Source organism: Amphiprion ocellaris, chromosome 15 (genome assembly GCF_022539595.1).
Source record: "Amphiprion ocellaris isolate individual 3 ecotype Okinawa chromosome 15, ASM2253959v1, whole genome shotgun sequence".
Taxonomy (NCBI): Eukaryota; Metazoa; Chordata; class Actinopteri; family Pomacentridae; genus Amphiprion; species Amphiprion ocellaris.
The window spans coordinates 5,465,914-5,486,863 of record NC_072780.1 but is presented as its reverse complement, the minus strand read 5'-3'; the positions used below and the strand labels follow the sequence as shown (position 1 = coordinate 5,486,863).

General features: G+C 38.9%; 3 protein-coding genes across 4 annotated transcripts in view; all 3 read left to right on the top strand.

Moving 5' to 3' along the window:
• The first annotated feature begins 144 nt into the window (after window positions 1-144).
• ndufv1 (NADH:ubiquinone oxidoreductase core subunit V1) lies at window positions 145-7,759 on the top strand. The gene is made up of 11 exons (XM_023274480.3): window positions 145-263; window positions 2,390-2,498; window positions 2,586-2,668; window positions 2,758-2,928; window positions 3,582-3,765; window positions 5,510-5,699; window positions 5,879-6,091; window positions 6,402-6,568; window positions 6,650-6,731; window positions 6,891-7,036; window positions 7,494-7,759. The coding sequence occupies exons 2-11, from the start codon at window positions 2,394-2,396 to the stop codon at window positions 7,569-7,571; spliced, it is 1,419 nt and encodes a 472-aa protein (XP_023130248.1). The 5' UTR covers window positions 145-263; window positions 2,390-2,393; the 3' UTR covers window positions 7,572-7,759.
• Window positions 7,760-9,953: 2,194 nt separating this feature from the next.
• On the top strand, window positions 9,954-13,808 carry LOC111571439 (zinc finger protein 595-like). Its single transcript, XM_035950095.2, has 5 exons — window positions 9,954-9,996; window positions 10,492-10,618; window positions 11,114-11,229; window positions 11,913-12,056; window positions 12,157-13,808. Exons 2-5 carry the CDS (start codon window positions 10,519-10,521, stop codon window positions 12,829-12,831), a joined length of 1,035 nt encoding a protein of 344 aa, XP_035805988.2. The 5' UTR covers window positions 9,954-9,996; window positions 10,492-10,518; the 3' UTR covers window positions 12,832-13,808.
• Window positions 13,809-16,073: 2,265 nt separating this feature from the next.
• Window positions 16,074-20,950, top strand: part of kmt2ba (lysine (K)-specific methyltransferase 2Ba) — a 34,407-nt gene continuing 29,530 nt past the window's right edge. The window contains exons 1-2 of one of the 2 annotated variants that reach the window (XM_023274503.3): window positions 16,074-16,456; window positions 19,173-20,670. In XM_023274503.3, the coding sequence (XP_023130271.2) occupies window positions 16,154-16,456; window positions 19,173-20,670 (1,801 nt within the window). In that variant the 5' untranslated portion in view covers window positions 16,074-16,153. The remainder of the gene's footprint in view (window positions 16,457-19,172; window positions 20,671-20,950) is intronic. The other variant, XM_023274512.3, reaches the window with a different exon arrangement.

Genomic DNA, 20,950 nt, shown 5'->3' with positions numbered 1-20,950 from the left:
ATATAAAGTCTTACTTTTGTTAAGTAGTAATCTACATGGCTGCTAAATAGAGAAAAAGATGCAACTATTCTCTTTGAACTTGAGAATAAATAAAAACACGGACACGGAGACAGTTTCGTAAGGACAGAGTTATGAAAGTGTTTCTGTCGGTCGGTATAAATGAGGTCCGCAGCAGCAGCGGTCCGTCTGTCGGTGACTGTTTCCGGTCCCAGAGCTCCTCTTCCGGTTAACTACATTTCATAAACTCAGGACGCAGAGAGAAGGTAAAGAGCACCGACCGTCTGCTGACTTACAGCCACGCTTTTGTCTTTTATTTACTTCTAACACTACTTTTGACACTAAAAAACTAATCCACATGCTATAAGTGTGACTTTTACATGCCGCGCAGTGAATCCGCTGTTTTTATTCTGACATTACAAGGTTAACCGCTAGCTAAGTTAGCTTCGGCTAGCAGTAGCTGCAGGTACATGGAGGTCAGTGTGTGCTCCAGTCATCAGCACACACAAGCCAGGCAAACAGTTGTGATTTAGTCTAAGTTATCAATTTATTTACAAGTGTTCTAGCTTAAAATGACACCACAGGAGCTGTTTAGGGGAGGATTGATGGCATGCTAGCATTAGCCTGCTTCACCTTCGTTAGCTAACCGCTGCCGCTGACATAACAACATCACATAAGCAGGCAGCATTGGATCTGTCCAAGTTATTCCATTTTTAGAAATATTTACTTCAAATTTCTATTATTGGTTGCATCAGATATGAAAATTGGTATTAGTTATCTGTTTTGTTGTTGTTGTTAAAATAAAGTGTAAACATGACAGTGGGTTTCGCCTCACTGCTGTTGTTTTGGTGCCTCGATGTTTGACATTTATACTTTAAATCCCAGCCAGAATGTCAACCCAGTGGTTTATATTTTTTAATAGTTTTTTTAGTTGATATGGCAAATTAAAAACGCATTACAGTGATCTAAAGGCTGTTTATTAAGTTGTTGATATTGTTGGGAGAAGTGGGAAATTAATTTGTGCCATTTGCAGCCACTGCTCTTAACTATTTGAAATTACATTAATCATTATGGAAACATGTATATGGGCATCGTCAATTTAATACTAGTGCCAATCACCTGCCACAGATTTAGTGTTAGTACAAAATGAACAGTTTATTTTTGATATAATGCCTTAATTTAACCTCTCCTGTGTTAAATGTGAAAACACAAGCTTTGTTTGATTAAAATCATAGTCTAAAAGTTTCAAATTTTTTACTTGAATTACTGCTAAACAAATATTTAAACAAGACGGAAAGAAAAGAGAGAATTTTACCTCACAGTTGGATGCTGGACTTCAATACTGACACGTGATTGGTGCAAAAAACATCAGCGATAGGGCTTTAATTAGTGGGTATTTTCATTGTTTATTAATTTATTAATTTAATGATTAAAATTATTAGGTTTTTAGTCTACTAAATGTCAGAAAGTGGTGAAAAATCCCAAAGCCCAAGATAATGTTCTCAGATTTCTTTTTTTTTCTTCAACTCAAAGATATTCTATTTACTGTCATAGAGGAGTAAATAAAGTACAAAATATTCAACATTAATATGCTGGAATGAGACAATTTAGACATTTTTTGTCTTTAAAATTACTTAAACTGATTAATTTACTATGAAAACAGTTTAGGTTTGTTGAGTTGCATCAACTACAGTGTTTTCTGGTAAAGGTATGTTTGAAATTGAGATTTCCTCACTTTTTTACCAAACTAAAGTAAAATGAAATATGAGAGGGTCATCGGTGTTTCCCTCCCCTCTGTTCAAGATCTCTTCCAGAGCCGCTGCAGGAGCAGGGCACTAAGCATTATCAGGGACTCCTCACACCCTCTACATAAACTCTTTGAGCTGCTGCCATTAGGGAAATGTTTCTGGAGCATCAAAGGCAGAAGCACCAGACTGATCAACAGCTTCGTTCCACAAGCTGTCAGAATACTGAACTGCTGATCTGGATTTACTCACACATTTGCACCTTAAATCTAATTTTAGTATTTTCAGTTTGAGTCTCAGTATTTAAATTATTCATCAGTCCACAAGGTCAGTTTAACTGTGTGCACTTTACATCCCAGGCTGCTGCTATAGACACTAACAACTCAACTGTCAATTTGTAAATACGGCCAATTTTGTGATAAGGACATTTTAGGGATGTGTGTATGTGTATAGGGGGTGTGACTGCATGGGTGTTGATGTCTTAACTTAATTGCTTTAAGTTATTGGATCCTGGAGAAACGCTCCTTCATCTTGCCTGTACTACTGTTGCATGTACAGCACAATGACAATAAAGCTTTATTTGATTTGATTTGAATATCTTCTCCAGCTTCGGTTTAACATTTTATGCAACGCTCTTGTCCCTGCAGGAAGATGCTGTCCTTGTCACGAGCAGTGGTGAGCGGGGTGGCTCGTGCCCCAGCTGCTGTCAGTCAAGGCGGTGTGACCGCTCTCACCCGATTCAACAGCACAGCGCAGGTAAGTCACCTTTATTTTGTTCCAACTACTATAAAACTGTTTAAATGCCAGGCAAAGTAGGATTTACGTTTTACCCTGTTATTCCAGAGTCCTCCTAAGAAGACGACGTATGGACCATTGGCAGATGAGGACAGAATTTTCACAAACCTTTATGGTCGTCATGACTGGAGGTGACACCACTGATCTTAAACATAGTAATGCATAGAGGAAGGGGGAGACAGAAAGGGAACGCAGTCCTTACCTCATATTTACGTTTCAGGCTGAAGGGGGCGCTGAAGCGTGGCGACTGGTACAAAACAAAGGAGATCCTTTTGAAGGGAGTCGACTGGATTCTCAATGAGATCAAGGTTTCTGGTCTGCGTGGGAGAGGTGGAGCCGGTTTCCCTACAGGAATGAAGTGGAGCTTCATGAACAAACCCAGCGATGGCCGGTCAGTGAGGAGACAGACAGACTCACACACTCACATCTACTTTTTTTGCCCTAATGTGAAGTCACAGCACTGTTACAGTCTTCCTCAATTTGCCCTTAAGCTTCTGCACAGTGGTCTCAAAATAATTAGAAATGCTTTGAATGGTTATCTGAGGAATGTTAATAGGAATTGGGAGGTGAAAAACATGAGTTGTGACTGCAGATCATAATTGTTCATTAAAAAGTAACCAAGTCTTCCAATTTCAGAAGTCAAAGTTGATTTAGTATTATTTTAATATCTTTAAATTTTAACCAACTTAATGTGCACATAATTTTTCCCACCAATTCCATCCTCGTCAGTCATTAATAAGAATCTATTAATTACGAAGTTAATCAGCTTTGTTAATTTTCAGTCTCTCACAACCATCATTTCTTAAAGCCAAATAGGCCAGAAATTCATCAAGGTTAAGACAAGCCAACAGTGAAGTGTTTGTCGGCTAACACTGGATTGGGTGATTCATCAGGACAACCGTATTGAGCTGGAACTTTTCCTGTACCCAAAAATCAATTTTAATCAATGAAGGATTGTCTAATTACATCCTCCACCGTGACTGTACTGAGGGAAGAGATGACATTTTCTACATTATTTAACCAACCTGTAATTCCTCGTTTTAGGCCCAAGTATCTGGTGGTGAATGCAGACGAGGGAGAACCAGGCACTTGTAAGGACAGAGAGATCATGAGGAACGACCCACACAAGCTGGTGGAGGGCTGCCTGGTGGCTGGGAGGGCCATGGGGGCTCGTGCTGCTTACATCTACATCAGAGGAGAGTTCTACAATGAGTCCTCCAACCTGCAGGTGACAATATCTGAAATTACTGTTTATTTCTCAAGGATGTTCAATTTATAGAGAAAGGAAGTAAAAGATAAAAGATAGCACCCTGTACTATACTTTATATTTCACTGGAAACATTACTGAATGCACTATAAATTAGTTAATGCAGGTTTAAGTGACAATCTGATAGGACTTTGGAGCTACTTTCTGCGTATTAATGAGATTTCTCTGTAATCATTTCTAGTAAAATACATGTATACAAGAGAATATACTCTCATCACATCAATGGGTGCAGCACAGCAACAAAAAATAAGAGAATAAAATCTGGATCATTAAGAAGACCAGCATCTAAAACCCAGTAAAGTGAATTTAGGCCATAAAATATCTTATATTTTGACTGGTCTTACCAATTCATTGAATATAGAGTTAACATTACTTGCTGTTATACAGTTACATTAATTATAATTACGGACATTTCGTATTCAGCACACTATAACAAAACTACAAAACCAAACAAACATGGAACAAACAACCACAAATGTGCAGCACAAGTCAGGATTTTTTGGGGTACACCCAGCTAGCATGTCTGATTGTTGTGCTTTGCATTGCCAGTATGAACTAGGCTGCAATTTGCTTTTATTATGGTCTTGAAAAGGTGTTCAAAAGTCTTAAATTTAACTTGTTGCAACGTGAAGAAACCTCAGAAGTGTCTGAAAAAGCAAATCTGAGTTTTGGTTCAGATTCTAGATCAGCTTCTGAAATGGCAAAATCGGGAAGTTATATAAAACAAAGGTGTCGTTTTGATTTTGTTAATCAAACTACTGCTGTTTCCCATATTCCTCTGTGCATTTTATACTCAAAAATTACACCCAACCAGCACATTACATGATTTGTTCCAGTATTTAACCTTATTTTATTCTGATAGATGTATCCTTGTAGCATTTTATTTTTCAGATTTAGATCTGACTGATGAGTGTGTGTCATAAAATACAGACTGAAAATAAACAAATTATCTATTTATATTAACTATAGCTCAGAACTTGTAAATGGAGGTAGACTTTGTAGCTTTTGGGACTTTCTAACTCCTTCTTGACGTGTGAGTTTTGCTGACATCCACTTATATTCAGTGTATTGTGCTTAATGCAACGAATAATTTAGGTTCACACTAGACACGTGACAAACTGCCATTTTCCCGTGACTTGTGTGGTTACTACAAAATGTATGACATACTCTTGAACTTGAGAACAGCCAATCAATGCATTTTTTTATTATATATAAAACAAGATGCCTAATGAATCCAGCCACCTAACGTCATTCACTACTTCAAGCTAAAAATACGATACAAGTTTAGGAATATTCTCCTTCAAAAACATCAATTTCAACAACAGAGTTTTCTTTTTATAATCTTATGTTAACAAATGTGTCAGGCAGAAAACATCTGCAATCCAGTGGGCCTGAGGTGGGAATCACTTCAGCATTTGCTCAAAGCATCTTCACATTCTTTAGTGGAAATAAAATAAGCTACAAATGTTTTGTATTTTTTAAAAAGGTAAACTTTCCAGGACAATTTATCTGGGTGTGTATGATGAATCCACTAGTTCTCTGAAGTAGAGACACTTCACATCATGCTTTAATCTACACAGCAGTTCTTTTTCTACTACAAATATCATGTCATCCTTTCTGAATGTTGAGTTTGCTCAAGTGTCAAAGTCAGTTTAAGAAGCTGACATGGACATATTGAACCGTTGTTTCCTGTGTTGGTCCTTAGGTGGCTATTAATGAGGCCTATGCCGCTGGACTGATTGGAAAGAACGCCTGTGGCTCTGGTTATGACTTTGATGTGTTTGTGATGCGTGGTGCTGGAGCATACATCTGTGGAGAGGAGACCGCTCTTATCGAGTCCCTGGAGGGAAAGCAGGGAAAGCCCCGCCTGAAGCCCCCATTTCCTGCTGATGTGGGTGAGTTCAAGTGTAAAGAAGGAGTTTACAACACGTATAGAAACACGTATCCATTTCCATATTGGCCCCATTTCCTTCAACAAAACAGCGACTGTGATCAAACACTGCTGGACACTCGCTGTTCTTGCCAAGAAAAGCAATTCTCAGATGTCACTATCATGCCCTCTGCTGTCTTAAAGGCGTGTTCGGTTGCCCGACAACTGTTGCCAACGTGGAGACGGTATCCGTGGCACCCACCATCTGTCGCCGTGGAGGCTCATGGTTTCTGGGCTTCGGCAGAGAGAGGAACTCTGGCACAAAGCTCTTCAACATCTCCGGACATGTCAACCACCCCTGCACTGTTGAAGAGGAGATGTCTATCCCTCTGAAGGAGCTGATTGAGAGACACGCAGGTTCATACTCCACTAAGAATGCATGAAATCATGTAATAGTTTAAAATAAAACTGTTAGTATCAAACAGGGGAGATATATGTGATAGGTTATTACATGAATTATGGGATTTTGTCAAAAAAAAAAAGTTTTTGTAAATTCTCTTGTAAATAATGAAGGGAAACTGAAAGGGAAGCTGAATGCATCTGTCTGTGTTTTCCTGCACCATGGGGCTCATGGACTGAAAAGATTAAGACAGCTTAACATAAGCACAGCCTAAAGACAGTTTATTTTATTTTCCAAACTTAATTGAAACGAACATCTGCTTGGTAGGTGGGGTGCGTGGCGGTTGGGATAACCTGCTGGCTGTAATCCCTGGGGGCTCCTCAACACCCCTCATTCCCAAGAATGTGTGCGAAGACGTGCTGATGGACTTCGATGGTCTCATTCAAGCTCAGACTGGCCTGGGCACCGCTGCTCTAATTGTCATGGACAAATCTGTAAGTTTGTCACCTCTGCAGCATATTTCATCGTGTGAAAACTAGTGGGCAAACATTCTGATGAATGGGTTGTTTTTACAGACTGACATCATCAGAGCCATCGCCCGCCTGATTGAGTTCTACAAGCACGAGAGTTGTGGCCAGTGTACACCCTGCAGAGAAGGTAAGTGCAGCTTCAGTGGCATTAAATCTATTATAATTTAATGTATTCCATACATTTAATACAGTGTCAGCTTCAATAAATCAACATCAGATCTTATAGAGGATTTTCCTGTAAAACTTACAGACTGAAAATGTGACTTTTTTCCTTTTGCTTGTGCAGGAGTGGACTGGATGAACAACATGATGTGGCGTTTTGTGCGCGGTGATGCACGACCAGCTGAGATCGACATGATTTGGGAGCTCAGTAAGCAGATTGAGGGACACACTATCTGCGCTCTGGGCGATGGTGCAGCGTGGCCTGTGCAGGTAAATGCATATACTATCATGATTTTGCGTACTCGAAACTGAAACCAGCAACACTCTGAGATGCCAGTTTATTAGGTTCACTTACTCTTAAGCTAATGGTTGATTGTGACACTGCTGCCTCACAAGCCAGAACCACAAAAAACATATTTTTCTTTTAATATTATCTAATGCATGATAACTAAATATATGGAGAATGAAGTTCCTTTTTGTTATTTTGACCCTCTTTAAACTAATCTGTAAGACTAAACATGTAACTGACATATTTATATGTAACATCAAATACACATATTAATAAACTGTGTCTTTTGAATTTTAATCTCTATCTCCTGTACTTCTCCAGTAATTACGCTTTGTATATTTTTGTGAATATGTACAATCATATTGTTTTACAGAATGACCCATTTCTTTCTGCAGTACTTCAAACAGGATAACTAATGCATTTTCTCTGTTTTCTCAGGGACTGATCAGGCACTTCAGGCCGGTGATGGAAAGCCGAATTGCTGAATATCAGCAGCAGCAGCAGGCCAGGGCTTAAATGGTTCTCTTAGCTCCTTGAACTCAATTCCCTGCCTCATATGCTCTTAACCTTGTGCTTGTGTCATTCACATAATATTTAAAGAAGAAATGTGCCGTCTTATCACCTCATCATCATCAACTTTTGCATTGATGTGTCTGCCTTGTTGGGGGGAAAGTTACCAATAAAATTCTATTAACTTTAAATTAGCTTTTGTCTCCTTGTTTTCACTTTTTTTTGGTCTTTTTTTATATACCAAACAATCTGATTTTGTTCATATTATTCAAATGGTTAGTTTTGGCTTCATTCAAAGGATTTTTTAAAATCATTTGAACTCCAAATATTAGTGCACTCCAGGGCTGGGATGACCTTATTAATTTTCTTCCTCTAAGACACACATTTGTAAAAACTTCAAAACAGTCATGGGTTTGGGCTTTTAAGTTTAAAGCACCACTGTTGCTGTCACAGTTGATGTCTTCTCACTTAAAGGAAAATTGCAGTATTGCAGCAACTTTGCATGAATCACAGAAAAAAATGAGGCAGGTAAAAAAAACAATTGTTATAATTTTGTGTGAACAAGTTAATTGTCCCTCAACTGTGGGAATGTTTAGTATTTAGCTGAACTGTTCTATGTTAGGAAAATTCATGAACCATTGCAGAGAATCTAAGCCCTACATATAATTAAATCAACTCAACTGGTCTATTTGTAGGATTATTTAAGACGAGACTACAGTGACGTACCGTTGAGGTCTTAATTTCTTTTTCCAAAAGTAGATACCTCTTCTGTGATGTCAATGTTACATTAGTATTAAATGGAAGAATGGGAGGCAACTTGTGTAGCAGTTATTTCCGTTTTAATTCACAGCCTTTTTCTGTAACATTTTTCTTCTAAAAAATTTTTTAAAATTGAAAAAACTGTTTTTGTTGTCATAATCACAAATTTGTGAAACGTTCTCACTATAAACAATATATTTTAAACGCTGCTATCAGAATCAGTTTTAATGGCCAAGTACGTACACAACACACACGGAATTTGGTTTCGGCTGTTGATGTCACCCTAGAAATATGGAAAGAGTACAATAATTAAAAAAAAAAAAAACTATAGAAAGAAGAACAGGGAAAAATTACGGACTCCATAGAGGAGGTGGGTGAGAGTAGGATGTTGGCAAAGCTCACATCCATCATGGACAATCCCTCTCACCCACTGCATGACACTGTGGAGTCTTTAAGCAGGTCCTTCAGCAGCAGACTGAGACATCCACCCTGCAAGAAAGAGCGCTATCGCAGGTCCTTCATTCCATCTGCTGTAAGACTTTACAACATCAGCATCACTGGCTGATGTTAACATAAACTGGACTATATCATTACCACCCCAAACCATAAAATTTGCACTGACATTCTTGCACTGCACATCTTTGCACTTTTAAACTTTATTTTTATTTTTTATTTTTATTTTTTCTGTTAAGCCACTTTATCCTCATCTCTCACCCTTGTATATACTGTAAATATTATTACTATTGTTCTATTATTATTTTATTCTTATCACTACGTCCACTGTTACATAAGCTGCTGTAACAATGTAAATTTCCCCTGGAGTGGGGAGAAATAAAGAACTTTATCTTATCTTATCTTATATATAATAATATATACAGATATTTACAAGCTGAAAAGGACTATAGAAACACATAAATGCAAAATGATCATACAGTGCAAAAAGCAGAGAATGCTGTTCTTAGTGCAAAAAGTACTGTACATATCCATTGGAATACTGTATATTGTACAGGTGTGGACAATATACAGTATTCCAATGGATATGTACAGTTATTTTATGATGCGTGAACAGTCTGATTTAAGATAAGATAATATAAGTTGGTCTTTTACTACTCCCTAGGTCTGGGGAAATTTCCAGTGTTACAGCAGCAAAAAATCTTTCAGAGCAGCACTAACTATATGTACAGTAAAGATAATTATAATAATATATACAAGAATGAAGAATGAAAAATGAATAAATACAGTATTACTACACTATAAGTGGCATCAGCATAATGTGGCTTGTGGAATAAATGTAACTGTAAAAGTGCAGAAAATGCCAGTAGTATAAGGAATTGTTGTACAGATTTTACCATGATTTAAGATGATATGAGTCCAGTTTATGCTAACATCAGCCAGTGATGCTGATGTTGTACAGTCTTACAGCATATGGAATGAATGACTTATGATGATTTAATACAAAGGATGGTTTCCCCTTTAAAAACCAACCTTACTTAAGACCTCATTTGTCCTGATGGAGAGTTCAGCTGATTGAAATCCTCTCTGTAAACAATGCAGTGGTACTTTCCAGGCCAAGGTGCCATTTCACAATCTCGCGATAACAGCCTTTCCCCGTCACGTGACGTAGGCAGGCTCTTCTTCGCGGCTTCATTTCGTTGGACGCGTCGGTCGAACGGTAAGAAAGCGAATTGTTTACAATGACTTCAGTCACATGAATTATTATTATTATTATTATTATTATTATTATTATTATTATTATTATTATTATTATTATTATTATTATTACTATTGTTACGTGCAATAATGCAACCTATGACTAAATACTACCAGCAAAATAAACAAAAAGAAACACAAATTAAAATATTGATAGAATGTTTGCGTACAATTGTGTGTGTTTTAGTTACTGTCCGCTGCCTCCATCCTTGTGGGAAGTAGTTAGCTCAGGCCTCAGGTTGGCTGTTTCCTTTATTAGATTATTAGTCGCTATAACACAAGAAGCTCTCTCCTCTAGTCGTTAATTATTTAGCTGAAATACTCCAGTGTTTTTAACGCACTGACCGCCAGTGTCCCCTGTCACTGCAGTTTTCTCCCATTAACGGTTTAGCTTTGCCGGCTAATTTAATATTTACTCATAATTAATATTCAGCGTGTTTTTTCTCTCGTGTTACAGCTTCACGTGGCGTATAAATGCATCACAATGAATGTGTTGAAGATAGAGCAAGTTGTTGTTGGAGGTGAGAGGAGGTCCAACTCTGCAGAGATCAAGTCTGAGCCCGTGGTCCCCCCTGTGCAGCCCTGTAAGCTCATATTTAAATATTTATACTTCATACATGATGTGATGCTGTGAACCTCATCTAACTGCCATTTCATAAGATAATACAGCTATATTGGTGGCAGATCACAGAAGGACTCTACCATTCTGCCTGCTGATTAAACCACAGTACATACAGGACACTTACATTTCAAATGTTATTCATAACATCTGTAAAATTATCTGCACCTATTTTTGTCATTTGCACATCTAAGCACACTCATTTGCACATTCCTCTATCACTCTTGTATATTCTGTTTTTTCTTTCTATAGTCTTATATATTTTCTATATTCTTACTTTATGTTACCTTCACTTTACCTGACCCTAATACTCTGCATTGTCTTATTGTTTACCCCCTTGTTGAATATCCAGCTGCTGTAACAACAGAATTTCCCTCTAGTGATTAATAAAGTCTGTCTAAGTCTTTGTCTAATGGTTTAAAAAAATCATCCGACAACTTTTCATCTCATTGGGACGTAGATCAGCATGACAGTCTGCAGTGTTTTCAGTGCTTCATCACGTTCTGTAACTCCAAAGCCAAGGAGAGACACATGAGGAAGAGTCATCGGGACCAGTACAAACAGCAGCTGCAGCAGGTAGGAAAAAGCCAACCAAAGATAAATATTCCAATATTTCAAGTGTGTAATAAGTGTGATTATTACTGTAGTGCTTTCTATTGATTGGCCTGTAACTAAAAGTTATTTTCAATAATGAATGAATTTCTAGATTATTTTGATGAATAATAGTTATGCAAATAAAATATGAGTAGAAAATACTTATTGCCTACCAAAGAGAAAATCAAAAACAGTGCAAAATACATTTACATTTTCAGATGAGAAAATTATTGGTGAAACAAAAAGCAGCAAATCATCACATTAGAGAGGCTAGACCAAGTAAAGTTTGATCATTTAAGCAACTATTAATATTGTATTCCTTTATAATTCTTAAAGACTTTTGGCCAAGATACTGTATGTGCTGTATGTGATATATTACACCTGGAAAAACTTGTCCGTGGTGTTTGACAAAGTGTGTAAGGGGAACACTATTTTAGGAATTTCTTTATCGCAGTTTCTTTTGTATTCCTGCTACTAATATGTACGTGTCATAAGCCTGTACTGGCTGGACTGATGTGTCACTGAGACTATGTGTAATCTTTTGTCCATAATGCGATTTTGGGTGAAAATGAACATATAGCTGGGCTAAGTTGGTTCACTCTTCTTCTGTGAATAAAGGCTTTGAGTTACAATATTTGACCATTTTTTGTCTCATTGTTTTGCAGACTAATACAGTCTTCACTTGCTACAAGTGTGACAAGTGTTTCTCCTCCTCTGAGGAGCTCAGCCAGCATCAGGCCACCCACAGCACAGAGGAGAAGCCTTTCTGCTGCCTCTACTGCCGCAAAAGCTTCTTCACCTTTACAGAGGTGAGGACACAGCAGCCTTTTTGGAAGCCTGTCTTTTTTTGTTGTAGATGTAAAGTGTTGTTTGTTTACTTTTAGTGATGGCTATTTTAATATCTTGCAGCTGAACAAACACAGACGACATGAATGCGTAGAACGACGGTGCCCATGCAGGGACTGTGGCGCTTTGTTCCCCAGTCCCTCACGACTTCGCAACCATCGCATCGCAGTGCACCCCCAGCGCCCCGCCGTGGCCAACGACATCAACACCTTTCAGTGCTGCAAATGTGGTCAAGGTTTCCAGACAGAAGAAGAGCTCCTGCAGCACCAAGAGAAATTTGCAAGTGAACTAAACTGTGATGCTAAGCCACAAGGCAAGAAACGGGGCCGTAAACCCAAGAATGCAGCTCAGGGGGGGATGGTGGACAGCAAGAAGATTAAACAAGAAGAGGAAGCAGAGGGATCCGAAGAATGCAATGACTCTCCAACAGAGGGTTGCTCCTCCGCTGAGCTCCAAATTCCCTGTCCTGAGGCAGGTTGTGATCTCACATTCCCATCTGTTGCAGCCCTGAGGGTGCACAAGAGGGAGAAACTTGGACTCCCCGCCCACAAGACTGACACATTCACACAGAGCGATGACAGTGATTCTCAGTCCGAGCAGCTTAAAGCTCACATGGCCAGTGCTCAGAACTCTGGACACACCTGCCCAACCTGTGGAAAGAGCTTTCCCAGAGAGAGCACCCTTAAGGCCCATCAGAACACCCACACCGAGGGAGAGGATGAAGCAGAAAAAAGATAATATATCGGAAAAAGACTGTAACCTCGTTCTACATCATTCACTTAAATGATTGTCGGTGTGAATATTTTAAGGTGAGAGTTTGGTGAAGGTTATGCAACACAGTTTTTTTAATTGCTTTTACAAAGACTGCCTACACCTGTGAATAAAAATCTCTACTGTTCTGTACATAATTATGACTTACACCGATCGGCCACATTATGACCACTGGCAGGTGAAGGAAATAACATTGATCATGTTGGTTTTATGTGGTGTTCTGTTGGAAAACCTTGGATTTTGGCATCCATGTTGACGAGACTTAGACACCCAAATAAACCCAGAACAAGCACACATCCCTCATGCAAACAGCAATCCTAAACATCACTGGCCTACCCCTGCAGGAAAATGCACCCCAACACATCACAAAAACATCAGTCAGAAACATCTTGGGGAACATGACAGTCACCCAAGATGTTGATTTGACCTCCAAACTTCTTAGACCCCATTCTGATCAAGCAGGATGCAGTGGAACAAGTTTGATTCCCAGAGGCCCCACAACACAACCCAGAGCACCCAAAGGAACCACTGCCATGGTTCAGAGCATTTTTGACCACATAAGGGGGACCAACACAATATTAGGCAGGCGGTCATAATGTTATGCCTGATTGCTGTATGTCTATTGTGAAATCAAGACCTTTTATTTGCTGTCCTTATTACCTCTATTCTACCTGAAATGTTTTACATTCATTGTGGAATAACAAGCTAATTCTCTCTTAAACGTGGGAATGTTTTATATTTATCTGAACTGTTTTATTTTCAGGAAAACTCATAAATGTGACAGTTACACAGAAGAACTACGTCTTAAGAAAATATAATCAGAAAACGCACCAGTGTATAGGATTGTCTACTGTGGGACCTCGGTGATGTTGTCTTCAGGTCCTTTTATCTCTTTCCAGAAGTAGATGGTTGTTGCATTAAACAATACTCACGTTTCTGTGGAATCTGTGTCACTTTGTGTGAATGGAAGAATGAGAGGCAACTAGTTTGAATGTACAGTTATACAGGCTTGTTCTTGAGATTTTTTTGTGGATTATTTATTAAAATTTAAAGCAATTTAAATAAGTGGGTTTTGCTCACAATCATAATTCTGAGAACGTTTTTCACAAACAACATTATTTAGACCACATTTTAAGCAAATAGTAAGAGATGCGTATCTGTCATTTCTGAAATATCCTACTTAGGAGACATTTACAGCTGACTACATTTAGGCTAGTGAGAATTCCAAGCTTGTGACTTACAAGAACTTAACATTAAGAAAAGTGATGACTAGCAGCTTGAATTTTATATTTTCTATCCATAGAAGAATCTAATTTTGTCCTCTGAGGAATAGCAACAGAGGACAATATCCTCTGTTCCTAGGATTTTGTCCTCTGTAACAGTTCATCAACACTTCAATCATTTAATCAAATGAAATCAAATCATTTAATTTAATGTAACACTAGATTGAATCAAATTATTTAACAGACCTGACAAAATTTTAAAATGTACAACTATTCATGTAAAAGTTCTGTTTATTATGGATGAGTCTGTGGATTATTTTGTTGAGTGAAAATTTTGATTCTGAAAAGTTTGTCAAAAATGGTCATTGCAACAGTTTATCACAGAGAGACTTGAAAGCATTTTCATCCAAATAAGTGTGCAAAATGCAATTATATTTAGTATAATGGAAAACAGCAGCAAAAAGTCACATTTTAGAAGTTGGAGCCACAAAGTCTGCCTGGATACTACTGAGCAAATACTGCTTTAAACTGTAAAAAATTTTTTTTAATTAAAATTACCTGATATGTGGTTATTTAGCAACTAACAGTTACTGAAGTGCTTTAATCGAGTATTTCTATTTTATTTGGTTTTATACAAAAAATTATGTTTTAAACTTGCAGATTATTACTTTACTTTGTTTTTTATTTAGAAATTTTTTTCAAAAAGGAATGATATACATGAATTAATAATTTCTGTAAGTGTACCAGAGTTAGACTAATTTTCGACTAGCATCCAAAAAAAAAACCCCAAAAAACAAAACAAATACAAACCTACATGACAACATGCAAATAAATAGAAAATTCCAAACAAGTTATATGGGTCAATATATAATTGCGGGACTTTTTGTAACATAGTTGACAGGTATCATAGTTGACATTTTTTGCAGGCCTATAACCAAACAGCACATGGCATTTTTACAAAAAGAGTCTTCTAAAATATTATATATACAATTGAGTAAAATTGAAATTGAAAGTTATTTATGAAGATATTGTAGTAAACCTGTTGACATGCCATAAATCCACACTTGACTTACACACTACTTTATATGAAATAACTCAGAAAGCCTTGGAGTCTTGCCAGTCTTTTCTTCAGGAGGAAATGACATCATGTGGAGCAGGTCATGTGATCTGGAATTAACATACTTCCTTGAGAGGTGTTTTTGTAATGGGTAACTTAATTGAAAGTGATTTCTCGGACACAGATACAATTTGTTATTTTCTATATCAAATTTGATATATTGCCTAAAAAGAAATATGTGTCATGATTATCTCAACTTAATAAAAAGAACACAATCAAAACAATTTTTGAATAAACTATTTTATTATTGTTTAGCTAATTAGAAGGTGGTTGTTATTAAAATCGGTTATTTAGTTGACATTTTAGTGATATCCGGTCGTTTTTTTATTAAGTGATTGTTTCCATAATAAATAATTATGGAATTTGTAAAGACATGATCATAATGAACATAAAAAACATCAGTTTTTTCCGCTTTTAATAAAAATGTACGCAAGATATATCCCATGGACTTCAAAAGTCCCTCAATTATATGTTGACCCAGCTAGTATAATTTGTTAGTTGTTATGCTGCAGTTTAAAATTTGCATGCAAAACATATGTCATTTCACAAAATATGCGACCATGTTGCAGAATTCCTACATTTAGTGTTGGTACTTTAAATGAATTTGTTGCTAACTAGCTTACTTACTTTTGAAAGCTGGCGTGTTTTTCGTTAAGACATCGAGTTTTACTTACATAAATGTTCTGAAAACCGTCTGGAGTCTTCAAGCTTTAGTTCATACTGGAAAATAATCCAAACATTTACACTTGATATGAAAAGAAATTTGCTCCACACAAGCGACGTCGTCCAGACTATCGTGTCGCCTTCGTCCAGAGTCTCGGTTCGTTTTCCCATGGTGCACCGCTGCTGCTTTCTATCTCGCGCCTTCCCCTCGGAGCAGTCCATCTTGGCTCTCGCGTCGCTGCAGTCTCTCTCTGCCCGCGCGCCGTTCGTGTTGTTGTAGTAAATAATGGCGGCATCAGGAGGCGGATTATCATCTCCCGCTGCCGTCGCGGGCCTCAGCACCCCGCCACCGGCCCGGGCTCGCTTCCCGGGTCGGCCGTGCGCGGCTCGCAGCAGGCTGCGGTCGGAGAAACGTACCAGACGCGGAAGGTTGGGCTCGGACGACGGCGAGCTGGCTGCCGTAGGGCCGAGGCCCGTCAACATCGGCCTGGCGTTGAGCGAAGACCCGTCCCTGCTGCGCCTGCTCGGGGTGACGGAGAAGCACAGTCGGCAGAGAGATGCGGGGTTTGACTCCAGCAACAGCGAGGAGGTGAGTAAGCTAATCGTAGCATGGTAGCTAGAGGGGAAAGTGTGCGCTTAAATGGAATTAATAAAGCCTGTTTGCTTTAATGGACGTTTAAAGATGTATTTGTTATTTACAAAGAGCATTGTAGCTGCCGTACAGCTAGTTAGCGGCAACTTAGCTTCCAAACACCATCCCCAAACAGCCGTTTGCTTGCAGGAAATGCCTCAGATGGCGTTGAGAGGTAAATATTTTAGTGTGATTACTTCTCTACATATTAATTAACGGTTCATTGTCTGTTTTGAGAAAAGCTTTAAGTTGCAACGTACACAGAGATCAGTGTCCAGCTGAGTTTGTTTGCATGAAAAGGACATTAGGCGGAAACTTTGGCGGCACGATAGCGCCCGTGGACGCGTTTTGTTGTGGATACCAGGAGCTGTCTTTATTTGTTCATCCCCCGATATGGTTTGGTGACTTGAAGTTCCCACCCTGTGCTGACATCCTGTGGCTGCTAATCTTGTCGTAGTTAAAACGTCGCTGCTGCTGCTAACGTGGGGATCACACTCTCCACGTTGGAACTGTCAGCTGACTGCTCGGTGTGCTGGACGCAGGCTTAGGATGCAACAGGGAGCAAAACGAACGTAACCTCCACGTTATAATTAACAAAAACCGAACCAGGAACTACATTTTATTCGTGCAAGATCTTTACTCAAACCTAAATTTGCAAAGTCTTTGTTTACAAAACATTTATCACCCCTGTTTTCCTTTCATTAGTTGTATTTAAGTTGATGATGACTAGTACTGATCTACATGCTACAGCATAAGTTATGCAGGCAAACACATATTTGCAGTGGCTTTGACAAAAATAAATGCTGTTCACTTTAGCCTCCAGTTGTCATATATAGATTTGCTTGAATTCAGGTCATATTGATTGTTAGGCATATCATTGGTTACACTCATAAAGTCCTGCCAACCTCTCTTTGCTTTATTATTAAGAACTGACTAAAACATTCAGTATGAACGTTGGTGGATTATTTGTTGTAGATACCCTGCAAACAATTTCACCCACTTCGACACTGCATTGGATGATCCTGATTAAGGCCACAAGCTGAAGTGTAGTGGTCTCGCTGTGCTTTTGTCCCTTCCACTAAAGTGTTGCTAGTGTTTTCACATATTTAAAACTGCACTGCTGTGCACTTTTTGCAGGAAAAAATCATAAATAATATACAGCTAGTGGGTAAATAGAAAGGACACATCTCTCATAGTGTTCATACTTTCAGTGTAAGGTATCATTCCCTCCTATAGTGGTCTCGTTTTTAGCCCCACGCAGGCAGGATAGTTGTAATGATATACTGCCATGTTCGATCCAATAATATTATTTAATCTCCAACGCAGGAGCTTTAGTATCTGACATCAGTTGGGCTTCACTGATGCAATCCTTTTAGAGTGGACTGTAACACAGTCACATGGCTCATGCTAAAGCTTGTGGGTGCTGCTCAACTGGAGAGCCACACACTCATGTGCGATGGAATAGACATCATCATTGGAGGAGTTTTACTGCTGACAAATCCGTGGAGTCGTTACTTTGAATGTGAAGATGGATGTGAGTAATTGGAATTCAAGTTGAGGGGTGCTTTTGATCTGCTGCAGTACAGGTGCCTGGATTCCAGGATACTGGAGGCTGAGTGTGTTTTGAAAGGTTCTGCTTAAACTCTGATTGTAAAGAGAGTATGAGTGTACATTTTCAGTAAGTGACTATATTGAAATATGACTCTGTCTTTATGGGGGAAATTTCTAAGGGTATTTTCTGAGAAATTACTGGAATGTATTCAACTAAAAATTACACATGTGCACCGGGTGAAAATGCGCTGAGTCATTACTTACAGTTGAATTACACCCTGAAAACAAACGGTTTCATTTCATGCCTCAGAACGTTACTGATGCAGCACAGCAGTAAGAGTAGTGAGCAGTGTGGGTGCTGCATCATAGTTTTCAGTCAATATCTGATAATCAAATGATGGGCACAGAAATTAGAAGATGTTGCTTTTGTGTAGTTTAAAGTTAACTTAAGTAGTGCTTTAATAAGTAATTGTGATAACAAAAAGGTGAAAGCCCAGTGACAGTGATATCCCCTGCTAAACACATTCAAAGAAACCTTAGTGCCTGCAGAACTTTCTCATCATCATTTGAACCCTGTTACTGAGCAAGACAAAGAAATTGTTTTATTATCTTCATTCCCACTTTCACCTCAATTTCATAAATTCTGATAATGTTCATAGAGTTTCAAAAATTGTGTGATAAAGTGATTACTGGACTCAGAGAAAAATAGTCCGCGACGATTTTTATAATCAACTTAATTGTTGTGATAATTTTTCAGAATGTTTGTAAAATAAATTATTTTTGTGGTGAAATGAAACAAGATGAATGAACAAATCACACTCGTCTTTGGTAAATTGTACACACCATTTTCCACTATTTTGTGACTTTTTACTGAGCTAAAGAAAACAATCTGCATATTAGTCAATAATAACAGTTACTTTGATTCCCATGTACATAATTTTATTTCCATGATTATTTTATGTATTTTGTACAATCTCCAGTTCATCTTTAGCCAGTGTTGTGCAACTCATTAATGTATTTATCATGTGTAGCAGGAGTTGTACAATAGATCTGTCCTAATCACAACATGTTTGAAATACTATTATAGCTACCTACTTAAAGATCTTTCTTTATTTTTCTCCAGGAGGAAGATTTCACTGGATTTGGGACCACAACAGTTCGTCCACAGAAAACTTCTGGCACTTTACCACAGTCGTCATCCAGCCAAGCAAAATCTCCCCAGGCTTCAGACCATTTGCCAGAACCGAAGCCTCTTATTGGAAAAATCATGCCCAAGACCCCAAAACCAGCTCTAATTGGGAAAATTGTTCCAAGAGTTCCTAAAGAAGACCAGGGTGGCAAAGAAATACCAAAGGTGGTAATTAAACTGCAGGGGAAGCAGGCAGCTCTCACTGCAAAAGCCAAACAAGCAGACAGCCAGGCCTCAGGTACACAGAGCAGTGCAACGTCAGCTGACATTATCAGGAAAGCAGGAGAAACGGCAGATTCACACAGCACGCAAAACCAAACCGCTGCTACCTCAGCTGGTGGCAAAGAGGTAGATAAGAGCTCTCAGACAACAGTGAAAGGCATAGAAAAAGCTGTAAGAAAGGTCAAAGAAGAAGGTGAGGTGTCAGAGGACTCAGACACTGACCAATCCCAGACACAGAGGTCTGTGAAACGCATAACAGGTTTTCGAATTGGGCATGGCAGACGCACATCTCAAGCAATCGCTCTGTCCTTTCATAAACGGCAGAGGAAGAGAATAGCAAAAGGAATGGGTGCCTCTCCAGAGGCTGGAGCTGAGGCTGGTGCTCAGAGTGGAGAAGAGGCAGCAATGCCACTTGAGTGTAAAGCCGCAGATACCTCTGAGAAAAGAACACGCAAAAGACATCAACGCAGATCTTTGTTTGGGTACAAGCGGAAGCAATCAAAAAAGGTTCCAACCATCAAACGTCCAAAAATTGGTCGTATTCGCACGAGGCGTGTTTTTTATACTTATGTACCAGAACCCATTCCAGCCACACCGACGCAGGATGGAAACGAGCCGCAGATCGACACTCAGAATATTGCTCCATCAGAGGGTGAACCGAGGTCATTTTCTGAGCAGAGCTCCAACAACTCCTCCACCCCTGTAACGAGCGCACGGTCCTCACGCGTTATTAAAGCTCCAAAGAGATTCTTGGATGAGGAAATGATCCCCTTTCCAAAGGGCTCCCTGTCAACATGGCTGAAAAGTCAACAGAGAGAGGACGGAAAGCCGAGCCTATCGCTGCACGAGTCAGGTTATGATGGCAACCTGCAGCAGTCAGACAGTAACTCGATATCTGTGTTCGACAGCCCGTCTTCTGTGACAAAAATCTCATCGAAGCCCAGTCCAGGCACGAGCCACCTGGAGATTTACAAGAACCTAAAGAAACTGACCTTAAAGCTGGCAGAGAAAAAGAAAGGGCAGCCTGACATTCAGGAGGAATATACAGATGAAGGCAGCAGTTTGACCTGTCATGGCAGGAAGAGACGGAAGTCCAAGATCATGATGGAGGAGTTGGATTCTCCTGGTGTAGTGAGGAAACTGGCCGTGGTGGTGAACACTGATGTGGAGGTGCCCCAGCAGGTGCCACCAGAAGATACAGGAAACAACAGTAAGGATGAGTTCCTTTTGAGTGAGGATTTCTAAAGATCTTGTGGCTTAATTGCACCTGTGTTTTTACAAATGCTTGATGTGCCGTAGCTGGATGTAGCTGAATTAATCTTAACAAAGTGATGCAGTTGAGTGCAGTTTAAACTGAAAAACATCTGACAGTTGTTTTTTTTTTTTTTTATTAATGGAATTTAAAAATGTTTTACCTTTTATCTGACAGATCAAATTGGAAATAGACAGGAAAGTAGCAGTTTAGAATTTAATTGCAACAAGATAATTCA

Excerpts from the sequence above, each read along its gene's own strand:
- ndufv1 (XM_023274480.3), top strand. The coding sequence starts at position 2,394 with ATGCTGTCCTTGTCACGAGCAGTGGTGAGCGGGGTGGCTCGTGCCCCA. Across the intron at positions 2,499-2,585 it reads GATTCAACAGCACAGCGCAG|AGTCCTCCTAAGAAGACGAC; the intron begins GTAAGTCACCTT and ends CTGTTATTCCAG. Across the intron at positions 6,569-6,649 it reads TAATTGTCATGGACAAATCT|ACTGACATCATCAGAGCCAT; the intron begins GTAAGTTTGTCA and ends TTGTTTTTACAG.
- LOC111571439 (XM_035950095.2), top strand. The coding sequence starts at position 10,519 with ATGAATGTGTTGAAGATAGAGCAAGTTGTTGTTGGAGGTGAGAGGAGG. Across the intron at positions 10,619-11,113 it reads GGTCCCCCCTGTGCAGCCCT|ATCAGCATGACAGTCTGCAG; the intron begins GTAAGCTCATAT and ends ATTGGGACGTAG. Across the intron at positions 11,230-11,912 it reads ACAAACAGCAGCTGCAGCAG|ACTAATACAGTCTTCACTTG; the intron begins GTAGGAAAAAGC and ends ATTGTTTTGCAG.